This window comes from Hypomesus transpacificus, chromosome 4, assembly GCF_021917145.1.
Source record: "Hypomesus transpacificus isolate Combined female chromosome 4, fHypTra1, whole genome shotgun sequence".
NCBI lineage: Eukaryota > Metazoa > Chordata > Actinopteri > Osmeriformes > Osmeridae > Hypomesus > Hypomesus transpacificus.
In genome coordinates this window covers 1,299,171-1,322,174 of record NC_061063.1, presented here as the reverse complement: position 1 = coordinate 1,322,174, position 23,004 = coordinate 1,299,171, and the positions used below count along the sequence as shown (strand labels likewise).

General features: G+C 48.1%; 1 protein-coding gene across 4 annotated transcripts in view; it reads right to left on the bottom strand.

Moving 5' to 3' along the window:
• Positions 1-23,004, bottom strand: part of LOC124466733 (collagen alpha-1(XIV) chain-like) — a 64,380-nt gene that overhangs the window by 29,439 nt on the left and 11,937 nt on the right. For all 4 annotated transcript variants that reach the window (XM_047018537.1, XM_047018538.1, XM_047018540.1 and 1 more), the window contains 14 exons: positions 17,281-17,439; positions 16,092-16,211; positions 15,340-15,504; positions 14,382-14,543; positions 13,614-13,901; positions 12,045-12,190; positions 9,451-9,580; positions 6,840-6,979; positions 6,404-6,530; positions 5,551-5,690; positions 4,696-4,828; positions 4,505-4,555; positions 4,161-4,303; positions 902-1,031 (listed from right to left, as the gene is read on the bottom strand). In XM_047018537.1, the coding sequence (XP_046874493.1) occupies positions 902-1,031; positions 4,161-4,303; positions 4,505-4,555; positions 4,696-4,828; positions 5,551-5,690; positions 6,404-6,530; positions 6,840-6,979; positions 9,451-9,580; positions 12,045-12,190; positions 13,614-13,901; positions 14,382-14,543; positions 15,340-15,504; positions 16,092-16,211; positions 17,281-17,439 (2,034 nt within the window). The remainder of the gene's footprint in view (positions 1-901; positions 1,032-4,160; positions 4,304-4,504; positions 4,556-4,695; positions 4,829-5,550; positions 5,691-6,403; positions 6,531-6,839; positions 6,980-9,450; positions 9,581-12,044; positions 12,191-13,613; positions 13,902-14,381; positions 14,544-15,339; positions 15,505-16,091; positions 16,212-17,280; positions 17,440-23,004) is intronic.

The window sequence follows — 23,004 nt, the reverse complement described above, 5'->3', positions numbered from 1 at the left end:
TAATGCTTTCGGCTGTGTCAATTTCCCTATGAGAAATCACCTCATTTTTCATCCTATTGGGTGTGTGTGTGTGTGGGTGTGTGTGTGTGTGTGTGTGTGTGTGGGATGGTAATCTATCACTGAGAGGCGTCCAGAGTCCGTCATTCTCAGAGTGAGCGCTTCACGTCTAGCTCTGTAATCATCTAGACGGGCGTCTGAGGAACATGAAGGATGTCCAGTCTCTTCGTGTTGGTTTAGAGCCTATAGACGTTTTGTTCCTTTACATTATCACCGTAGGCAGACCAGCACTCTCCTTGGGATGTTGGTTTTGGAATGAATAGATGGTCCCTGCTTCCGAGAGATATTTCTGGAAATCATTCAGAGTTTTGACAATGTCATCTGTCTGTCTGTCTGTCAGCATGTTTGCCTCTCTGTCTGCCTGCCTATCCGTCTTCCTGTCTGTCTGTCTGCCTGTCTGTTGATCTGTCTGTCTGTCTGTTGGTCTGTCTGTCTGTCTGTTGGTCTGTCTGTCTGCCTGTATATATGCTTCCTTGCCTGTCTTCCTGCCTGCCTATCCGTCTGTCTGTCTGTCTGTCTGTCTGTCTGTCTGTCTGCCTGTCTGTTGATCTGTCTGTTGGTCTGTCTGTCTGTTGGTCTGTCTGTCTGTCTGTCTGTCTGTCTGTCTGTCTGTCTGTCTGTCGGTCTGTTGGTCTGTCTGTCTGTCTGTCTGTTGGTCTGTCTGTCTGTCTGCCTGTATATATGCTTCCTTGCCTGTCTTCCTGCCTGCTGGCCGGTCCTTGCCTGATGAGCGCTGAGAAACCCCGCCCCGTTCAGCAGCCACATGGCTAGACACCATGCTTCCACTACTGAGGGGAAGGTCAGCCGAGGTCAGAGGTCAGCCGAGGTGAGAGGTGGGACTCACGTGTGCGTCCCATGCGTGTGACGGGGGGTCCCTCGCCATCTGCGTACACCGGCACCACGGTTACCTGGTACTCTGTGTCCGACAGCAACGGCTGGAGCAGCAGACTGCTCTGTCCACTCGGAACTGTCCTCTATAACACACACACACATTTAGTACACGTACAGTACACGCATACATATAGTACGCGCACACACGTACACATTCAGTACACAAATGCACTCACACACACATGCGCACAGCGCACACACACACCTTCGCAGACACAGATACGCACATACATCCACATCAAGTACACACACCTGCACGCACACTCACACAGGAATGCACGCAAGCAGACAGTCACACATGAATGCACAGACATACACGCAAACATACACACGCACACGAACACAGATTATTGTTTAGGACATTTCAGGTTGACCCTGACACATCATTGCAATTTTAATTGGAATTGTACGATGTGTCAGTCAGTCTGTATGTTATAAAAAAAAAGACTTTCATTAAATATTGATCTGACTGAATTTGCTGCACAAGGATTACCTTTCGCAAGGACAGCTTCGATAAACGTTTTGCATCTCAATCAAATCCTGCTCATTCCACATGCCTGCAAATCATATGAATCGTTTTCCGTTTCACCAATCTAAACACAGACCGTATATATCCCAGAGGCTTGAAGTCGGGATTGACACCTATGTAACTACCTAAAATTGGTTGGTGTAAAGTAATAAAGTCGTCAAAGATGCCGTGTACCAGTATGGTCTTGAGGGCGGAGCGGGTTAATTGTGTGTGAGGTATTTGGGAGAGAATCTCCACCTGTGGGTTAACTCCAGGCTCTCCTGACTCAGCGATCTAATTGCAGAATTAACTCTGATAGCTGTCATCTACCTGTCTGCAACCAATCTTGCACTTTCAACACCTCCTTTCTCCTTCTCTCTCTCTCCCTTCTTCTCTCTCCCTACCTCTCTCCCCTCGCAGTCTCTTCCTCTTGTCTCCTTTCCAGCTATCGGTCTCTTGCAACTTCATTCTCTCTCTCCCTCAAACCTGCTCCCTCCCCCCTCCCCTCCCCTCCCCTCACCCTTTCCTCTTGTTCCAGGTGCATTCCGAGCGTGTGCAGTCTAGCCTCTGTGTGTCGGGGAGAGCGGCGGAACAGACTGCGTGCGTCGTCTTGACTACATGCTACAGTATGTACCGGAGCATGTGAGCGGCGTGGGGCGATGACAATCCCCGCTCCTCGCTCGCAGAGCTGTTCACCCCTCTGCTCCCCCGCCCAAAGCCGCATCAGGTGCTATCGCTCAGCGCTCAACGCAGATGGCGTCCCGCTCCACTCAAGTCGCCCTCCCGCTCGCTCCAAAAAAGGAAAAATATCTGCGTGCATTACTGTAAACTTTTAGCTTACTGTAAACCGCAGCCCAAAGAACTATAGAGCAACGACTACATTGTTTTGCTAACCTTTTGCTTTCTTCCCAGCGTGTTTATGTTGCACACTTTCGTTTGAGAGAGAGGTACTTTTAAGATTACAAAATTCATGTTTACTGACTGAAATGATGTTAACACATTATTTTTCTTGTACCACATTATCGTTGTTAGTTAGTTATATATTACGTAATAGTACATCTGTATGAGACGCCTCAGTTTCTTTTTTGACTGAAAATAGTCTACTGTTGATGACTGGCAGGACACAGATGGATTCTGGGTCGGGCTTGGGCATGCTTCAGACTCGTGGTGTGAGCATTGCTGGAGCGAAATTGGAGGGAAATTGGAGCGGGACATAGGGCAACACTCCGTCCTTTTTAAAAATCCCGCTCTGCACGCTGTCCTAAATCCGCCCCCCGCTCGCTCCACTCCGCCCACATGCTCTGGTATGTACCTCCTGTCAGACAGATGTAGCAGCTACCGCCAGGCCACACCCACACCCAGGTCACACCCACTGATACACACAAGCCACACCCAAAGGCTACACCCACATCCAGGCCACACCCCTACAGGGCACACCCACAGACACACCCAGGTCACACTCAGGCCACAACCACAGATACACCAAAGCCACATCCACACCCACACTTAGGCCACATCCATGCCAATGAGGATTTAATTCTGTGCATTCTGTATTTTTTTTCTTTTTTGGAATCAAACATGTTGTCATTAACTATTTACAGTTCAATTCTGGCTGCCAAATTGTGTTCTTTTACAGTAATAGAACAAAATGAATGAAACAGAGTATTTAAGGGCTCCCAAGTACAAAAACTGCCCTTAGTCAACATCTTGGATCCTCCTTCTACCCGTAGTCAAGCTGAAGACAGCTGTCCCCTGGGTGTGGAGCTGAAGACAGCTGTCCTCTGGGTGTGGGGCTGAAGACAGCTGTCCTCTGGGTGTGGGGCTGAAGACAGCTGTCCCCTGGGTGTGGAGCTGAAGACAGCTGTCCTCTGGGTGTGGGGCTGAAGACAGCTGTCCCCTGGGTGTGGTGCTGAAGACAGCTGTCCTCTGGGTGTGGGGCTGAAGACAGCTGTCCCCTGGGGTGGGGTGAAGACAGCTGTCCCCTGGGGTGGGGCTGAAGACAGCTGTCCCGTGGGTGTGGAGCTGAAGACAGCTGTCCCCCGGGTGTGCGGCTGACGGCTTGCACAGAAATAACATGGTGAACCTACAGATGACAGTTCCAAGTCCAGTTCCAATCAAATGTTTTGTCTTGGGCCGGGCAGTATTTCATCCTACTGCGGATTTGTACCAGCACAGCTTTACACCTGTTACAGCTGTTATACCTGTTTAAGCTATTTTACGACATCTGGTGTGACACTGTGTCTGATAGGCTACTTTAAACATCAGGTACATCATGAAACCCTCCATGGTTTAAACCCTCCATGGTTTAAACCCTCCATGGTTTAAACCCTCCATGGTTTAAACCCTCCATGGTTTAAACCCTCCATGGTTTAAACCCTCCATGGTTTAAACCCTCCATGGTTTAAACCCTCCATGGTTTAAACCCAGGGTAATGGTGTATGCATCGGTAGCTTAAGAGATGTTATGGACAATTGATTTTTATTTCTTCCTATTTCAGAAACCACAACCAGCCTCCTTAAACGTTTTCGACTTTCTTGACGTATTACTTGAGCAGCAATTCCATCCAAAGCAACACCATGAACCTACGACCTCTCGACCTGCAGTCAAAAGCTCTAGTGTGGTATAGCCTATAACCTTATACAGTAAGGTGTCAGGGAAGGGGGTGAAGGCGAAAGGTTAGAGGTTAGAGGTCAAAAGGTCTCACCGTCTCCTCGGCACGGTTGCGGCTGGCCGTGGTGTAGGAGAGGCGGTAGTTCCTCACGTTGGGGTCCTGCATCTCCCAGGAGACCAGCATGCTGAAGGTGGTCTGGTCACTCAGCTGCAGATTCCGCACCGCAAACCTGGACACTGGGGGGAGGAGGAGGGAAAGAAGGAGGCGGGGAGGAGAGGAGGAAGAGAGGGTAGAGTGAAGGGTAGCGGGGGGAGCAAGGGGAGGGGGGAGGTGTAAGAGGAGGGAGGTAGGCGTGGGAGAGAGGGACGGAAGGTCAGGGGAGGACGGGGAGAGGGCGCAGGCCACAATGTGGAGTGAAGGAAACGGGGAACAGTTACCTGCTTTCGCCGTGCTGGTGGTTCTCACAGTGGTGGTGGTGGTTTTTCTCACTACGGGCCAAAAAGTGAGTACATATAAATACATGCGTGATGACTAGTGACAACCTCTCTCTAGGATTGAAGGAGTTCATACTAAGTGAGCTTGTCGTGCATTTGGAGTGGACTGTCCCTTTAGGAAGCGTTGGCCGTACCTGTGGACTCTATGAGGGAGACTGAGTCACTCTCCGCCTCGTCTGTGTACACAGCCGACAGAGACACCTCGTACTCTGTCAACGACCTCAGCCCTGTCAGCACGTAGCTGTTCACATCCCCATCCACCATCACCTGGGAGGGAGGGAGGGAGGGAGGGGGGGGAGGAGGGAGGGAGGGAGGGAGGGAGGGGGGGGGAGGAGGGAGGGATGGAGGGAGGGAGGGAGGGGGAAGGAGGCAGCGTGGTGGCAGGGTGGACGAGAAAGGGAAGGAGGGGACCGAGGAAGTGAGAGAGCGAGGGAGGGAGCAGAAGGGAAAAAAAGAGGAAATAGAGGGAGAAAAAAGAAAAAAGGAGAAGTCAGGGGAATGAATGGCGAGAGAAATGCAGGAAGGTAGGGACAGAATTAAAACAGGGGAGAGAGAGGGAGAGAGAGCGAGATTTCTATCAGTAGTCAACAGGAGGAACGCTGCTGGCCGGTTCATTTCTCCAGAGAGGCAGACAGACACAGGGCTGCAGTGATTGGCAATTATCTGAACTGCGTGCGAACAAACAGAGAGGGACAAGCACATACGCTGATGGAATAAGAGTCTAACTGATCAACACTGGTAGACATGCATCAGGCAGACAGACATGCAGGCATGCAGAGAGACAGACAGGCAGGCAGATAGACAGACAGAGAGACAGACAGATAGACAGACAAAGAACAGACACCCTGTCATCCCTCACAAGAGTTGACAGACAAATCTCTATAGAAGCCACACAGCCACTACACACACACATAAACCTCCACCCCGCCACCCCCCCCCCCCCACACACACACACACACCCGCCCGCTCGCCCAGAGCCCCCCCCTCACCTCCTTGGTGTCCCCTCCCTCAGCCAGGCTCCAGATGAGCTTGTAGAAGACCACGTCAGAGGCTGCATGCTGCCAGGAGACCCTGAAGCTGTCTGTGGACACCTCACTGCTCCTCAGGTCCACAGGCTCCGGAACAGTCTCTGCAACACACACACAGATAGGCACACACACACACAGACACACACACACAGATAGAATACATTAGCATACTCACTGGACTAGAAGCCTACTAGACCAGCAGAGTACTAGCGTATGCTGTCGTTTTCTTATCAAATCTAACTAACTAACTGATGAGCTAATTTACTAACAAACTAGTACAAGTATCTGACTGACTAGCATATCTCACTGATGACTAACTAAATAGCTGATTGACAGGTCTTACCGACTGACGACCTATCTAGTTGACTAGCTGACTAAATGACAGATCTTACTGACTGACTGAATGGCAGATTTTTTTTTGCCAACTAACTGACTGACTATCTGACTGACGGTCTATGACTAACTGAATGACTAACTGTCTAACTGACTTAGAACCTATTTAATTGACTATCTAGCTGACTAACTACATTGCTGACTACCTATCTACATGACTACCTATCTAGCTGACTATTTATCTAGCTGACTATTTATCTAATTGACTACTTATCTACCTGACTATCAATCTAGCTGACTATTTATCTAGCTGACTATTTATCTAGTTGACTATCTATCTAGCTGACTATTTATCTAGCTGACTATTTATCTATCTGACTAACTATCTAGCTGACTAACTATCTAGCTGACTATTTATCTAGCTGACTAACTATCTAACTGACTAACTATCTAGCTGACTAACTATCTAGGAGTGTCTTACTGGTGGTGAAGCTTTCGGTCAGGGGCTCGGCCTGGCCCTCATCATACAGAGCAAAGATGGCCACCGTGTACTCTGTCAGGGATGTCAGGTTCCTTAGCAACTGCGTGGTCACACGGCCGACCTCCAGCTAGGGTCACATGGTCACATGACAGGAAAGGGTTAAAGCTCAGCAAGGAAATAGATCAGCAGGTAAAAAAAATAAACAAATAAATGATGAAGTGTATTTATGTGATGTGCACATGTCTCTTCTCTATCTACTACTGCAGAATCGTTCTCCAAACTGATTTTAGGTTTGCATGTTGGTGTCTGAGAGGAAACCCGTTGCTTCCTGTATGAGAAAAAGCAGGCGCATTCTAGAACCCTCGTTCCCCTGGAACACTCGGGGATGACCGTTCCCTGAGGTGCTATTGGCCGGGAGCTGTCCCAGTTCTCTTACCTCATTGGTCTGCACGCCGCTGGTCTTGACGTACATGATGCGGTAGCCCCTGGCCTTCTGGGAGGCGGCGTCCCAGCTAAGTCGGGCAGAACTGTGGGTGACCTCGGAGAAACGCAGGTTCCTGGCCGGAATGAGAGGGACTGGGGGGGGAGGAGGGGAGAGGAAGATAGGCGGGGTGAAGCAGTGTAAATATACGGTACTGTAATTAAAGGAACATGCTTAATTATAATTATTCTCCGTCACCCTCCCCTCACCCTTCTTCACTCTTCCCACTCATGGTTTGTTGGCTGTCACTCCCTTGAGGGGTGGGGGGGGGAGAGTTGTGGGGTGGTGAGAGGAGTAGGAGAGGGAGGGTTAAAGAAGGAGGGGGGGAGAGAGGAGTCGTGGGGACTCTGGCTTCACCGGGAGAACATTCGATTTTTTTTGCACAAGGAGAACTTTGACCTAAAACATCTTTGGCTGGCTGTAATTGACAGTTCCCGAAACTCCTCCCTAGAACGGCCCTCGTCCAATCGTACCTTAGCAACCGCTACTAAGAGAAGGTCCGTCAAGCTTTGACTCAGAAGCAACATGGTTAAACGGTGTGCCTATGGGACGTGTCGATCTGACACTAGATATCCCAAAAGTTTAGAGGGAGGTGTGGTATTTTTTCCATTTGCAAAGCCGAAGACTCAAGAGGGAATGTGCCGGTGGTGGATAAAACAGTGTGGGAGACCCCACGCCCAACTTAATTTAGAGAACATGCTCCAAGGTAGCTAGCGTTACAGTAAGCTGCTAGCGAACGATATCTAAGATGTTAGTTGAGAGAACTTCCCCAAACAGTTATGGTTCATGTAAACTAGTATTATTACCACTACTAGTGCATAACTATTCACTCCAACAAATTTGTTAATGTTAAAATCAAAATGTTAATGTTAACGTCTGTAAAATTGCAAGCTGAGATAGCCAACGAACGCCAGCAAGTTGCCAGGAGCTTAAAATACTGTATCAATGTTGAACAAAACGATGTTGAACAAAACGTCCCAACAGGCCATTATAAACTTATTTTATTTTAATCTTCGTAGAATTTTGTGAGTGGGAGATCTATTCCTGAGTATCCCAACCCTGTGCTTGCTGTTCAACTGCCTGGCCAGACAAGGCTACTTGAGACCTGTATGCTTTGGCTTCGATTTTTGTTGTTTCCCCTTCGTTGCTCATTTTAATATTTTGAATATATCCTTCCACTGCATATTGCAGTCCCTTCTGCCTGGATCTGTAAGATATCGCAGAGGTATTACTCCAAAGATCCTCACTCACACTGACAGCTATAGCGCTTATCCCCGTGACAGTTCCGGGAATTATGTCGGACGTAGCAACAGTAACTAAGGGGGCTTGGCCCTGGGGAACGGCCAATTTGATTCATTTCACTACATTATTTCTGGTGTACTTAAAGCCCAAATAGTTTAATTGTTGTTTCCAAACATAAACGAGGCATGTCGCAGCCAGAAGCGTGGTTAACACGGGTAACAGAGGTCTTAGTACAGAGCACATGTGGACAGGAACTGAGCTCAAACTTCAACACCAAACTGAAGCACGTAAAGGAACTCTCTGAAACGCATCCGTGCCGTGCAACTGTGTTGGCAGCAGTCCTGTCTGTGCCTAGGTGTCGTGGCTTGCTTAGACAGCCTGCCAGGTTGTGTGTGTGTGTTTGAGTGTGTGTTTGAGTGTGTGTTTGAGTGTGTGTTTGAGTGTGTGTGTCAGGGCATGACAGACAGGGCCTGGTGCCATGTTTTCAAGGTGCAGAGATAGTAAATCTGCTGTATCTGATTGCTAATTAAATCATATGATGTGTGGGCGTGGGAGCAGGGAGACACTGTAACATCCCTGTGTTCATGCGTGTGCATGTGTGTGTTCTGTGTGTGTGCCCATGTGTAGGTGTGTCTGTGGTGTGTGTGCATATGTGTGTGTGCATGAATGTATACAGACATGTGAGGCAGGGGCAATTTTGGATCAGACCTTTAGGGGGGCTCAGTCCCCAATGAGAATGTGACTTGGATACAGTGCCTTGTAAAAGTGCTAAACCCCCCTTGCTAATAAATCACTGATTTCACTGGATAACAATGAATACATGTATTTATTATTATGCAAAATATTGAATGAATGAGAAAACTAAGAATGTCCCTTCACGAACTACCACCATCAAATGATAACAAACAATAATAATTCAAATTTGTATTATTTTTATTTGTATTACTTTTAGGGGTGCTGAGATGAAATGTAGGTGTGCTTGAGCACCCCTAAAAATAGTCTCAAATCGTCACTGTTGTGTGTACGTGTTGGCACACGTGTCTGCGTACATGCGTGTGTGTCCGTATGTGTGGAATGTGCATGAATGTGTACGTGTGTATGTGAATTGTGAATGCATGTGTGTGTGAGTGTGTGTGAGAGTGTCTGTGTGTGCGAGTGTGTGTGTGAGTGAGTGTGTGTGTGTGTGTAATTGTGTGTGTGAGTGAGCGTGTGTGTGTGTGCGTGTGTTTGTGTGAGTGTGAGTGTGAGTGTGTGTGTGAGTGTGTGTGTGTGTGTGAGTGTGTGTGTGTGTGTGTGTGTGTTTGTGTGAGTGAGTGGGACTCACGTGTGGTCTCCTGGCTGGTCATGGGATCGCTGGCCTCTTCTCCGTACATGGCGTACACCGTCACCGTGTACTCTGTCTCTGGGGTCAGACCCTCCAGCTCCACCTCATTCACCGTGTCTGCCACCTTCACCTGCACACACACACACACACACACACGCACACACACACACACGCACACACAGGCACAAAGACACACACACAAACTGTATCAGACTTGCTGTGCCCCACCTATCTCTTTTGCAAACACATACCACAACAGGCACTTGACTGTAGTAGACATGCCCCGTCTTTCTCATTCTTTCATTCTATCTTTCATCTCTTTCTCGCTGTTCTTTTTCTCTTTTTTTCTCTCTTTCTTTCTCTCGATCGCTCTGCTCTCTCTCTCTCTCTCTCTCTCTCTCTCTCTCTCACTCTCTCACTCTCTCTAACAAACAGGCAGTGCTGGGTTCTGCCTGGAGGGAGAGTTATTCAGTAATGGGTCCTAACGAGCTGGGTGGAACCCAACTCTGCCCTCCGGTTACCTTCTCTTCTCCTCCTTTCATCCCCCTCTCCCTCCAACCATCTCTTTCAGAACTGTATAACTACAGTGCCCTCCAAAAGTATTGGAACAGTGAGGCCAATTCCTTTATTTTTGCTGTAGACTGAAAACATTTGGGCTTGACATCAAATAATGAACGTGAGACCAGAGATCAACGTTTCAGCTTTTATTTCCAGGTATTTACATCAGGATCTGATGCACAACTAAGAAAATATCACATTTTGTTTGAATCCACCCATTTGTCATGTGATCAAAAGTATTGGAACAGATATACTTAAAACATATTTAAGTGAATAAGACTTAATATTTAGTTGCAAATCCTTTGCTTTCAATAACTGCAGCAAGTCTGTGACCCATTGACGTCACCAAACTTTTGCATTATTCCTTTTTGATGCTTTCCCAGGCTTTCACTGCAGCCTCTTTCAGTTGTTGTTTGTTTTGTGGGGTTCCTCCCTTCAGTCTCCTCTTAAGCAGGTAAAATGCATGCTCTATAGGGTTTAAGTCTGGAGATTGACTTGGCCAGTCTAATACCTTCCATTTCTTGCCCCTGATGAACTCCTTTGTTGTTTTGGCAGTGTGTTTTGGGTCGTTATCTTGCTGCATGATGAAGGCTCTGCCAATCAGTTTGGTTGCATCTTTCCTTAAATTGGCAGACAAAATGTTTCTGTAGACTTCCGAGTTCATTTTGCTGCTGCCATCATGTGTTACATCCTCAATGAAGATTAATGAGCCCGTCCCAGAAGAAGCCATGCAAGCCCAAGCCATGACATTACCTCTACCGTGTTTCACAGATGAGCTTGTGTGTTTGGGATCATGAGCAGTTCCTTTCTTTCTCCAAACTTTAGCCTTTCCATCACTTTGGTAAAAGTTAATCTTTGTCTCATCAGTCCATAAAACTTTGTCCCAGAATTTTTGAGGTTCATCTCTGTACTTTTTGGCAAATTCCAGCCTGGCCTTCCTATTCTTCTTGCTAATGAGTGGTTTGCATCTTCTGGTGTAGCCCTTGTACTTTTGTTCATGAAGTCTTCTGCGAACAGTAGATAGTGATACCTTCACTCCTGCCATCTGGAGGTTGTTGCTGATCTCACTAACAGTTGTTTTAGGGTCTTTCTTTACAGCTCTCACAGTGTTTCTGTCATCAACTGCTGATGTTTTCCTTGGTCTACCTGTTCGACGTCTGTTACTTAGTACACCAGTAGTTTTCTTCTTCTTCAGGACATTCCAAATGGTTGTACTGGCTATGGCCAATGTTTCTGCAATGGCTCTGATTGATTTTCCATCTTCTCTAAGACTCACAATTGCTTGTTTTTCACCCAAAGACAGCGCTCTGGTTTTCATGTTGTTTTCACCTCTGAATACAGTCTGCATAGACAAAACCTATCTTACCCAATCTGAACCTGAGTGTAGACATTCAGTGGTATTTATTGATTGAATAATGTATGTAATAGGACACACCTGGGCAACAAAACACACCTGTCAGTCACATGTTCCAATACTTTTGCTCACGTGACAAATGGGTGGGTTCGAACAAAAAGGTGATATTTTCTAATTTGTGCATCAGATCCTGATGTAAATACCTGGAAATAAAAGCTGAAACGTTGATCTCTGGTTTCACATTCATCGTTTGATGTCAAGCCCAAATGTTTTCAGTCTACAGCAAAAATAAAGGAATTGGCCTCACTGTTCCAATACTTTTGAAGGGCACTGTATATCACAGTGTCAAAATTGTATTTACAGTAACCCCCTCTCTCTGACAACCTCTCCCCCTCTCTCTCTCCCACCCACCTTCCCCTTTCCCTCCTCACTCTCTCTCTCACCTGCCTCCCCTTCTCTCGTTCCCTCTCTTGTTCCTCTTCCTCTCTCACACCAACTCCACTTATCTCTCCCTCGCTTTCACTCCTCTCTCTCTCTCTCTCTCTCTCTCTTTCTCTCTCTCTCACCGCTTCCCCTCCCCTTCTCTCTCCTTTCCTTTCTCTCTCTCCTCTCCTTTCTCTCTCACGTCTTTAGCCCCCCCCCCCCCCACTACTCCTTTCCTTTCCTCTCCCCTCTCTCTCACCTCCTTCTCCTCTGCGGGGTCTTCGTCCGTCAGAGGGGCGTAGAGGATCATGTATCCCGACGCGCCGGCGGCCATCTTCCAGCGTGCCCTCATGCTACTGTGTGAGATGTCAAACAGCTCCAGGTCGTTCACCATAGGCAGAGCCACTGCAACACACGGGTCAGGGGTGAAACTAGGGTCAAACTGGATTCTGTATTTTACATTAGATTCTTTTTTTCCCAAAGAGACATACAAATGTGCATCCTGAAAGACAAGCAGAACAGTAAATCAAGCGCAGTCCATGTGTTTGTCATGGTATCGGCAAGTAGTGACTCAATTCTTCACCCACGCAGCTGTCATTTGTAATCTCTTTGGCATGCTGTTAGTCTAAACAGTGTGTCACAAAAAACGGAACCAGTGTGGGGCTTACAGAAAGTAAGAAGCAGATTACTTGTGAAACATCTACATGTACCCCTATTTAACAAGCTCAAAGTAGAAGCCCCATTTTTTTGTTTTCTGTGTGTGTACGTGTGTGTACGTGTGTGCGTGTACGTGTGTGTAGTGCGCGCACGTGTGTGAGTATTTATGTGCTAGTATTTGTTTATTTGTGTGTATTTGTCTGTGTGTGTGTGTGTGTGTGTGTACTGTCCGTGTGTGTCTGTATCTGTGAATGTGTGTGTGGTGTGGGTCCCCCCCCTCGTCTGTGTGTGTGTCTGTGTCCGTGAGTGACTGTAGGGGGACAGTCACAAGGACCATTAACTTTGAGACAAGGTCAACTGGGTACTTAGTGTTCCCTTGCATCAGAGAGAGGGGAATTCATCAGGCAGGAGAGCTGTCTGGAGCCTGAGGGAGGAGGGTCCCTGCCCGGGCCCCGGGGTGCTGGTCCTCACACACACACACCCACACACACACCCCTGAGAGGGGTGAATACAGTGTCAACACAGTTCACACATACCTGCTCCTGGCAAAGTCACACACACGCACACGCACACACAGCCAATTAGAATCACCACAGGTGGCTGGCAGATTGCAGGGGTGGTGCAGCAGAAAATAAAGGGAGGTGTTCAGGGTTAGTTTTTCTGTCAGTCCAACATTGTGACACAGCTAGCTTATTTCTGTCAATAACCCTTGGCCCACGTAGCCCAGCACGGGTTTATAGACAAGGAGGATTCATCACAAGTCTTCCACTCTCACTACCGCATGACTCAGGTGTGTTTCAATGTAGTCCCCATGTACAAGTGAGTTGGCCAGAATCGTTTTATTATCATACGTTTGCGGCCATTTTTCTGACTAGGGCTGCACTTTTTCAGTGCATACGGATGCGTGAGACCAATCAGAGAACAGATGTTTCAAAACCTCCTCCGCAGCATCCTATCAGTACGCGGCACCCAAATTAGCAGCACGCCCAGCCTCTCGCAGACAGATCCGTACCAACATGCTGTCGTGAGAACCCGTGCTCCACCATGTAAGCGTGGTACAGCTAACCGATAACAACAAACACATCGCACGTCGGAACCGACAACAAAAACGGGCGTCGACGACGTCCGGCCAGCCCGCCGGTTTGGAGCCTGGCGGTGGTGTCGGACTCACGCGTGGTGGCGCTGCCTCGGAGGGCCTCGCTGGCGGAGCTGGCGTAGATGGCGAACACGGCCACCTGGTACTCGGTGAGGGAGTTGAGGTATGAGAGCGTGACCGTGGTCTCCGTCCCCGGCACCACCTTCTCCTCGGGCTGGCCGCCGCTGGCAGGGTAGTACACCACGCGATACTTCTCCACCACGCCCGCCGCCGCCGTCCACCTCACGCGGAAGCTCCGCGCCGTGATCTCGGAGGTCACCAGGTCGCGGGGGGCGGAGATGGGTGTCGCGGGGCCGGTGTCGCCTAGGAGACGGGGGCGGGGGAGGGGGAGGAGAGAGGGGGAGGTGAGATAAAGGGAGAAGAGAGGGAGGGTAGAGGGAGGGAGAGGCGAAGATTAGGAAGATGCTAACTAAATATGATGCTAATGCAAACAGAGTTTACAGTCGAGTTCTAAACTTGTGCACACCACTATTTCTGTGAAGAGTTAGGATAGTTCACAGTAAAGTTGTAAACTGCTTATTCTAGTCGAACCTAACTGGCCTCGTCAGGCTCCTCCACACAAACCTGCAGTAAAGTTTACAGCAAGCCGAAGGTAAAGGTTACAGCCGAGTTTAAAGTTTTCAGCCAAGTTTAAATCAACGATTACAATCGAGTTTAAAGTTTACAGCCAAGTTTAATGTAAAGTTTACAGCAAAGTTTAACGTTAAGTTTCCAACCAAGTTTAAAGAAAATTTTACAACCACATTTTAGGTTTACAGCTTAAAGTTTACAGCCAAAATCTACCTTTGATGACTTTGTCGAGCTGCTCCACGCGCTCACACACAGTCTTGGTGAGGCCCTCCACGATGGAGCTCATGACGGCAAAGTCAGCCACGTTGTAGACGTGCGTCTCCTGAGGAGGAGAGGCGATGGCCTTCAGCTCGTTCTCATCTGCATTCTTCACACCTTCACGGAGAGGAGGAGTAGGGAAGGAGAGGAGAGGAGGAGGAGAGGAGAAGAGGAGGAGGAGAGGAGAAGAGGAGGGGGGAGAGGAGGAGGAGAGGGAAGGAGGGGAGGAGGAGAGGAGGGAAGGAGAAAAGGAGGAGAGGAGGGAAGGAGAGGAGAGGAGGGAAGGAGAGGAGAGGAGGAGGAGAGGAGAAGAGGAGAAGGAGAGGAGAAGAGGAGGGGGAGAGGAGGAGGAGAGGGAAGGAGGAGAGGAGGAGAGGAGGGAAGGAAAAAAGGAGGAGAGGAGGGAAGGAGAGGAGGAGGAGAGGAGGGAAGGAGAGGAGAGGAGGAGGAGAGGAGAAGAGGAGAAGGAGAGGAGAAGAGGAGGGGGAGAGGAGGAGGAGAGGGAAGGAGGAGAGGAGGAGAGGAGGGAAGGAAAAAAAGGAGGAGAGGAGGGAAGGAGAGGAGGAGAGGAGGAGAGGAGGGAAGGAGAGGAGAAGGAGTGGAGGAGAGGAGGGAAGGAGAGGATGAGGAGAGGAAGGAAGGAAGGAAGGAAGGAAGGAAGGAAGGAAGGAGAAGAGGAGGAGAGAAGGGAAGGAGAGAAGAAGGAGAGGAGGAGAAGAGGAGGAGATGAGGGAAGGAGGAAAGGAAAGGTGAGGAGGAGGAGAGGAGAGGAGGAAGAGAGGAAAAGTGTTGACACTAGTAATCAAATGTAACTTTTGCAGTCGTAAGGTAGATCATTCAGAGGACAGCTATGCCTCTCTCTCTGAGACACGTTGAGAGGGTCTCAAGGGACCAATGGGCTTCAGCTTCCTACCGATGGCGAACAGTTCAATCCCAGCATCCCTCAGGCTTTGGGCCGGTGGACCCACGTCATCCTGAGACTTGCCGTCGGTGATCAGGATCCCAATCTTGGGAACATTGGACCTGGACCCGGACTCAGCCTTGAAGCTGTTCTCCAGGATGTAGGTCAGAGCCAGGCCTGCAGTAGTCAATCACACCAACCAATCACTAGCATGAATCACATTCATGAGTCACATGAATCAATCCCATGAATGGATTTACACAACGCGGTTGCGTGAATCGATGGCATGAAACAATTATGTGAGTCAATTAGAAGAATCAACCGCATGAATCAATCACACTCATGAAAGACATAAATCCATTACATAAATCAATTACATTAAAGTATTAAAAATGTTCCAAAATAAAAAGGTATTCTATAGAGTAACATCCGTAATGAATTTAAAACTCCTAAGAGACTAGAGGTCAGGAGTACTTCCATTCGCAAACAGAAAGTATTAAACATAAAGCAGAAAGGATGTATATTTTGTTATTGTGACATATTGTGAAACACTGGAGAAACACCAGCAAGAGAGTAAAATCAACTACGATTTCACCCAAATGCCGGCCGCTGTGATGTGTTTGTGCGAGTGTGTGTGCATAAAGTGTATGTGTGTGCCACTGCATGTGTGGGTGTGCCTGTGCACCCCCTGCATGCATGTGACCTCTGTGTGTGTGTGTGACGTGTGTGTGACGTGTGTGTGTGCCAGCAGAATGTGGAGGTACCTGTGAGGGTGTTCCCTCCCTTGTAAGGCAGGTTCTTCACGGCGTCGATGACGGCATCTTTAGTGGTGAAGGCGTTCAGGTGCCACTCGATCCTGGGGTCTCCACTGTACTGGGCCAGCCCTGCCGACACAACCACACTCCAGAATGAGAACACAAACTAGAGAAACACCCCAGTATGAGAACACGAACAGGAGAAACACTCCAGAATGAGAACACGAACTAGAGAAACACCCCAGAATGAGAACAGAACAGGAGAAACACCCCAGTATGAGAACACGAACAGGAGAAACACCCCAATATGAGAACACAAACAGGAGAAACACCCCAGTATGACAACACGAACAGGAGAAACACCCCAGTATGAGAACACGAACAGGAGAAACACCCCAGTATGAGAACACGAACAGAAGAAACACCCCAGTATGAGAACAGAACAGGAGAAACACCCCAGTATGAGAACACGAACAGGAGAAACACCCCAGTATGAGAACACGAACAGGAGAAACACTCCAGTATGAGAACACGAACAGGAGAAACACCCCAGTATGAGAACCACAAGAGCAGAACACCATCACAGTGTGAGAACAAGAACAGAAATCGAATGATTCGGATTCTATCACGACCAGTTCCAAATCAAAGTTCATACAATGAGATAGAGGCAGGCACGTTTATGTAGGACCGCATTGACTTCACTCTCAACACAAACACATCCTCTATTATCTACTAACTTAATGTTCATGGAACCAAACTGGACTCTGTGTGCAGTCTCAAGTGACAGTGGCTCAGGGTAGACCATGGTCCATGACAGTATTCAGTTGAATTTTGCACTTGTTATGTAATGGCTTATGTATAAAGATTCTTACTTGGCTGAATGCTCTGTATTCTCTTTGTTATGATCGGTTACTTTATATCAGAAAAAGGGTTAACTAAAGTTGAACTATTTTAAATGTCTGCGCTCTGCACAAACATTCGATAAGGAGATGACCTTTTTGGCAGACGGGCCGCTTCCAAACTGATTGACCAATTGAAAGAAAGCGGAGGCCTGCTGCTGTGACCACAGCCTATGGCGTGTGTCCGTACTGCTGTGTCAGCGATGCGGGTCTTGTCACATTAGCTCAAGTGAATGGTCGGTCCGAAGCACGTGTCTTGGTGTGTGTTTGGTGCGCGTGCGGGCTCAGCGCCGACCCACCGATGCGGGTCTTGTCGAACTCCACGCTGAAGGCGCTGACCAGCTGCTCCAGGAAACTGCGGACCAGACGGAAGTTGATGCGCCCGATGCTCCAGGAGCCGTCCACCAGGATCACGATGTCAGCGATGGCCGGAGTCTTACACATGAACAGGTCCACCGCTGAGGGGACACACACGACACAAGCACGCGCGACAGACACACACAGGCAACGACAGACAGACACAACCATACATGCATACACATGTAGGACAACACAGACATACACAATGACAGACAGGCGTACACACACACACGCAAACACAGACACACACAAAAATGTCATTTTTCCGTACAGATGATAAAAAATGAAGATCCCCTTACTGGGCGAAGATATTAAAACCAGTGAATGAAGCACAGAAGTCCATATGACATCAGAAAGTAGAGCAGGAAAATACCCATCAATGAATACAACCTTAACACCAGATCACTATAACATCTACACCTCCTAGTTTGATGTGCAGCTCAGGTCCAACACGCATGGTGTTTCAGCTCTTAACATTATTATATTTTTTTTACTTCACAACTACACAATTCCCAAAGTGATTCCTCCCCTCGATCGACCTATTACTGTAAGGAAAGACACCGTGCGCTAATGAGGTAGCTGTTTATTCACATCACAATGTCGAGCTCTCAGCTTTGAAGCTCTGGGGGGGAGAAATTACAACGGAAAGACTACAAGAGCTAGTTCAGAGAGCGTCACAGGACGCAGTCATCCTCCCAGCGCGCGGCTCTGGAGCGCGGCTCGGCGGAGCGGCTGGGATACGGGGCGACTGTTTCCTGTTCCCCTGGTTGAGAGAGAACACAGTCAACTCACCAGCCCTCTCTGGGGCCCGTCGGCCCTAACCCTGGGGAGCAAGAGACACACACCGTTAGAGTTCAACTGCTCTGCCGAAACGCTGATCTACTCCACATTGGAATCAAAAACACAAAAGATGGATGACGCCACACACTGAAAGTCGGATGTTTGTCATGTTGGATTTATATTCATTCAGCCGGCGCCCAAAAAATCCAAATAAATCCAATGCTACAGATAATCAGGGAGCAGAAGTGCACGGTTCGGATATGTCCGCGGTTAGGACTGAGGATCTCCCTGTATGTGGCCAGACCTAGACCAGTAACAGGAGTTGTACTGTAGACCTCAGGGGTTCGACCTGACTCCTGCGTTCCCCGGGATGCAGAGAGAGAGAGAGAAACCGTGTCAGGCTACAACACGTTACTGAATCCAAGGTGAACCAGGAATGGCATTTCTCCTCACATTCATTTCATTTGTCATGGACAGAAACATACTGCTCTATTACTTCCTACAAGTCTGTGCAGTGTTGGAATTCCAGCTGCCAGACCGGCCCAGAAAAAGCCTCCAACCAACCGCCCGTGTGCCTGGCTACAAACACACACATCCAAATGCTGCACAGTTCCTGAGGGGCTGCTTGGTTCGCCCTCCGAGCTGGCGCTTGCTGTATTGGTCCTGTGGTGTAAATGTACCGAGTGGGATAAATCAAGTGCCGCACAAGTGTTTGACGTCCACCTGCTCGACTCTGGGCTGCAGCACCCTCAAGGTGTACACGGCAATGTGCCAATACAAATGATGATCCTGAAGGCTAAGCCAATAACTAATGGCAGGCTTGGCCATAAGAGTCGGGCCTGATTGTGTGTTTATTAAATTGGAAAGCCAGGGAACCCAATTATCCTCACTTCCCTGGCCAGTACTCCACAAGAACTGTTAAAACCATTCGTTCCTCTAGGTCCTCCAGCGGGAATGATCTCTGTTGTGGAGGACTTAGTTCCTAAATGTTCTAAATGTTAGTTTCTAAATGTTGGCTGTCAGCTGTCAGCCATGTCACACAGCACATGCATGTAGTGAGGAACATGCTGAGGAACGTGCTGAGGAACATGCTGAGGAACATGCTGTGGAACAGCTGTCACGCCAGCATCCCAACAAGCCATCCACCACAGCGCACATTTAATATCAACAAACTAACTTGCTATTATAATAAATAACTGCCTGCTGCAATTCACCCTTGGGAACCAATTAAGTACCTCTACCTACAGTACCTACCATAGTACAGTCAGATCAGGTCTACTAGATAACAACCTCACAGAGACATAATAGACCCAATACAACGGAGGAAATTGTGATAATATCACCATTATTGTAATGACTGGAACCACAAAGCAAGGGCCACCACACACAGCCAGTGAGACAATCCAGCTGCAGCCAGTCAGAATGTCAAGTATGATCCCTATCCTCCAGGCTTCTGTCTCTGTCTTGTGTCGCTGTGTGGAACATGATGGCTCACTGTGTGGACAGAGGAGATAGGACTGAATGCAACAGAAGCGTGTGTGTGCGTGTGTGTGTCTGTGTGTGTGTGTGTGTATATGTGTGTGTGGTGTGTGTGTGTGTGTGTGTGTGTAAATCAACAATTATTACAGTGAAGGAAGGGTGATGGGGAGATGTGACAGGACCATATTATAGATTGACAATGGCTTAGAGAAGGCACACACACACATACACGCACACACACACAGTTCTATTCTCCTCACCCTACCTGTGGTGTAAGGTTGCGAAAAGAACAGTGAACGCCAGCTGTAGCTGAGGCGCTGGTCAGACATCTGATTGTGGCATGTCGCCATGGGTACCTGTGGCATCCATCCTTCCCTCATCAAGCAGGTGCAGGGCAGAGATAACGAGGCCGTGCGCTGGTCGTTAGCTACACCCAACGGCATATTTCACAACAGACAGTATGGACTAGCTAAAGAGAACCTGCTCATGGAAACATGTGCAGAAGAACCCTCTGACTCAAACGAGTTCAAGGTCCAGAACGATCAAGTTTGTTTGGTTCCGAATTGAGCAAAAAGAACCTTTCAGGATTCCAAACAGCCTGTTACAGTTATAACCATGGTTATTTTCCGGAAGCTTTTCACACAACACCTCTTTCACACAACACCTCTTCCTTTTAGAGTGTTCCTCCCCATCCTTTACAGCAATGGCTGGGGCCATTAGTCTTTCTGACATAAAGATCTTCTGGATAAACACACGCACATACTGGAGCACCCTTGTTCACTGTGTGTATAATACTGTAGCTGTAATATACAGTATGGAGACTTTTTTTGCTGTCAGTGAACAAAAATCCTCCTGTATGTGTGTGTGTGTGCGTGTGTGTGCGTGTGTCAGGATCCTGTCTTTATCTGTCAGTACCATCCGGTGGAGAACAAACACGTGGCAGACAATGTGACAGCGTTCAGTTGTTAAATGAAAAACCTGTGGGAAATGACTATTGTCTACAGGCTTTATGTTAATATTCACATGCACTTATGTTGCCCGAGAAAGAAAACAATAATGACACCGAGAGACAGGTGATGTGACAAGACCCCTGTTTAGACTGACACCGTCAAGAAGCGGAACACGCGTGCCGAGTTACACGTTCGCACAAACTCACACTTTCATGGCATCACTCGCCCCCCCGCCCCCACACACACATACAAATTCATAGCACATCCCTCCCCCCCACACCCGCACAGGGACACACACCACAAAGGCCATTTTATTCTGAAGCCCATGGCAGGCTGTTGGAGGAGACTAGATGGCTAACCAGGGGAACCAGACTTCGAATTCCACCCCGGTCACAATCTGAGCTTGGTCGTGTTTTGCCTCCATGTTTCCGCAAAGCAAAGCCAGAGGCTCCAGCCAAGCTCCCCTGTACTCACTTCTCTCACTTTCAATTTCCCTGAATCAACATTCCCTCTTGCCCCGACTGCTGTGGCCTGAGCTGCTGATCGTTCATCGTGATATACAGTTCCGTGCTGAGAGCGAGTCAGCTTTGAGGGGGCGGTTTATTCACTCTGACTTGACTCTGACTTGACTCTCAAATTCTGGATGAGACTGAAGACTAGACTGTGTGCAGAGCTAGAACACGGAACAGGATCACAACTGCTAGAAGACCTGGAAGCATCTGGTGTTACGACGCCTCCCGCATGAGGTTAATTACGTCATTAATAACACATGCTACTGTGGGGGTACAAATGTACTTTCATACTTATGTCACTGTGTGTCTATAGGTTTGTGTTTATTACTCTTCTTAATGTAATAATAAACGTTAAAACAAGGAAATACAGGAGGACAGGGAAAACCGAAAAAGCTCTTTCAAACAGCGCCAGACTCTGGAAGTGACAAGTGTCTAAGGTTACAGAGATAACAAAACACTATTGTACCTCAGTTCGTCTACCTGCTTTCTGTCACACAGGAGACAATCAAACCCTCCGCTTCCCTCCTCTTCCAGAACATTCCTCCCTTGTGGTACTCCTTCCATTCTTACTTTTTCTACCAAAAATACTGTTCGGTTCAGATCACTCAAACACAACTGGACCATGTTCAATGGGCATTATCTTTATACACTAGTTCATGTCCATGGGTCGTTTGTGCCCCTTCTCAAACGACCCCTCAAACAAATAAGAATTAGCACAAGCCTAACTTGCGGCACCGACATTGTTTTGAGTAATAACACACCCTGTACATCACAGTCCTGTCCCACCATGAATCCCTTCTGCTGTTAACGACCCTTCACTTGGCAGCACTGTCTCTCCCCGTGCCTTTTACGTAATACCGAGCCTGCAGGATCCTGAAGTACACTAATGTTCTCAGTTTGTTGGGTTGAAAATATCACCTGGGTTTCCCTTGCAGGGCTGTAGGCCTCCGAACAGAGACCACACACACATTCACACATACACACTCACACACACACAAACACACACTGTAGAGCTTCCCTGATGTGATTGACTGAGGAAAAAACTGTGATTTCATTATCCGGCTCCTCACCGGATACGGTCCAATTACCTCAGTGTGAACAAATGACAGTGTAATCAACGCTAAATAAGTGGGCTGTGTCTCTGCAGTAATGCTAGTGCTTCACGCCCAGTTCTTCTTTCCCCCCTGGCTAACACCTGCCATTTACGAGACACTGAAGGAACATAGCATCTTCCTTGACCCACTAGAAGGTGCTGAGCTAATGATGCTAAGCTAATGCATGAGGCAGCTCATGTTCAACAACCACAACAGCTCACAGTTCACCTCGCCACAACACCTGCAAGAGACTGAGGAAACATGGCATTCTTTTTGACCCCGATGGAGTGAAAGGCTAAGCTAATGATACTGCAATAGCTTTGGGTGTGAACAGCTAGACGGGGTGAAATGCTAAGATAATGCTGCTCTGCTAACCTTGGGTGTTACATTCCATAACAGCTGCAGGTGGTTTATCCAACCAAAACTTGATGAGTATTACCAGGTTTGAGCAAATCGCGTTTGAACAAATCAAATAAAAATCAGGTTTTTATTTGTTATTTGTTTTATTTCTATTCTCTATGAAGCAATCGTTGGCAAATTCAGTTTGACACCATCCCTGGTTAAATGTGTAAATCAAACAAACCTGCAAGGCACTTTAATTACCGCCCCCCCTTTCCTATTCCATCACAGCATACAGTAAGCGCTGCCATAGCGATGCATGAGTCACCATCCTATAATCACCGGTGTGTCACCTCTGACAGCACAGGGCGAGTGTGCCCAGGTGAGGGTGTAAATACCAGGCTGGGAACGGATCTCTTCACTGGGAGCCAGCTTAAGAGGTTGGGGCACACCTGGTATACCTTGGTACACCTGGGTAGGCTGGCAGACAGGTAGGCAAACAGGAAGGC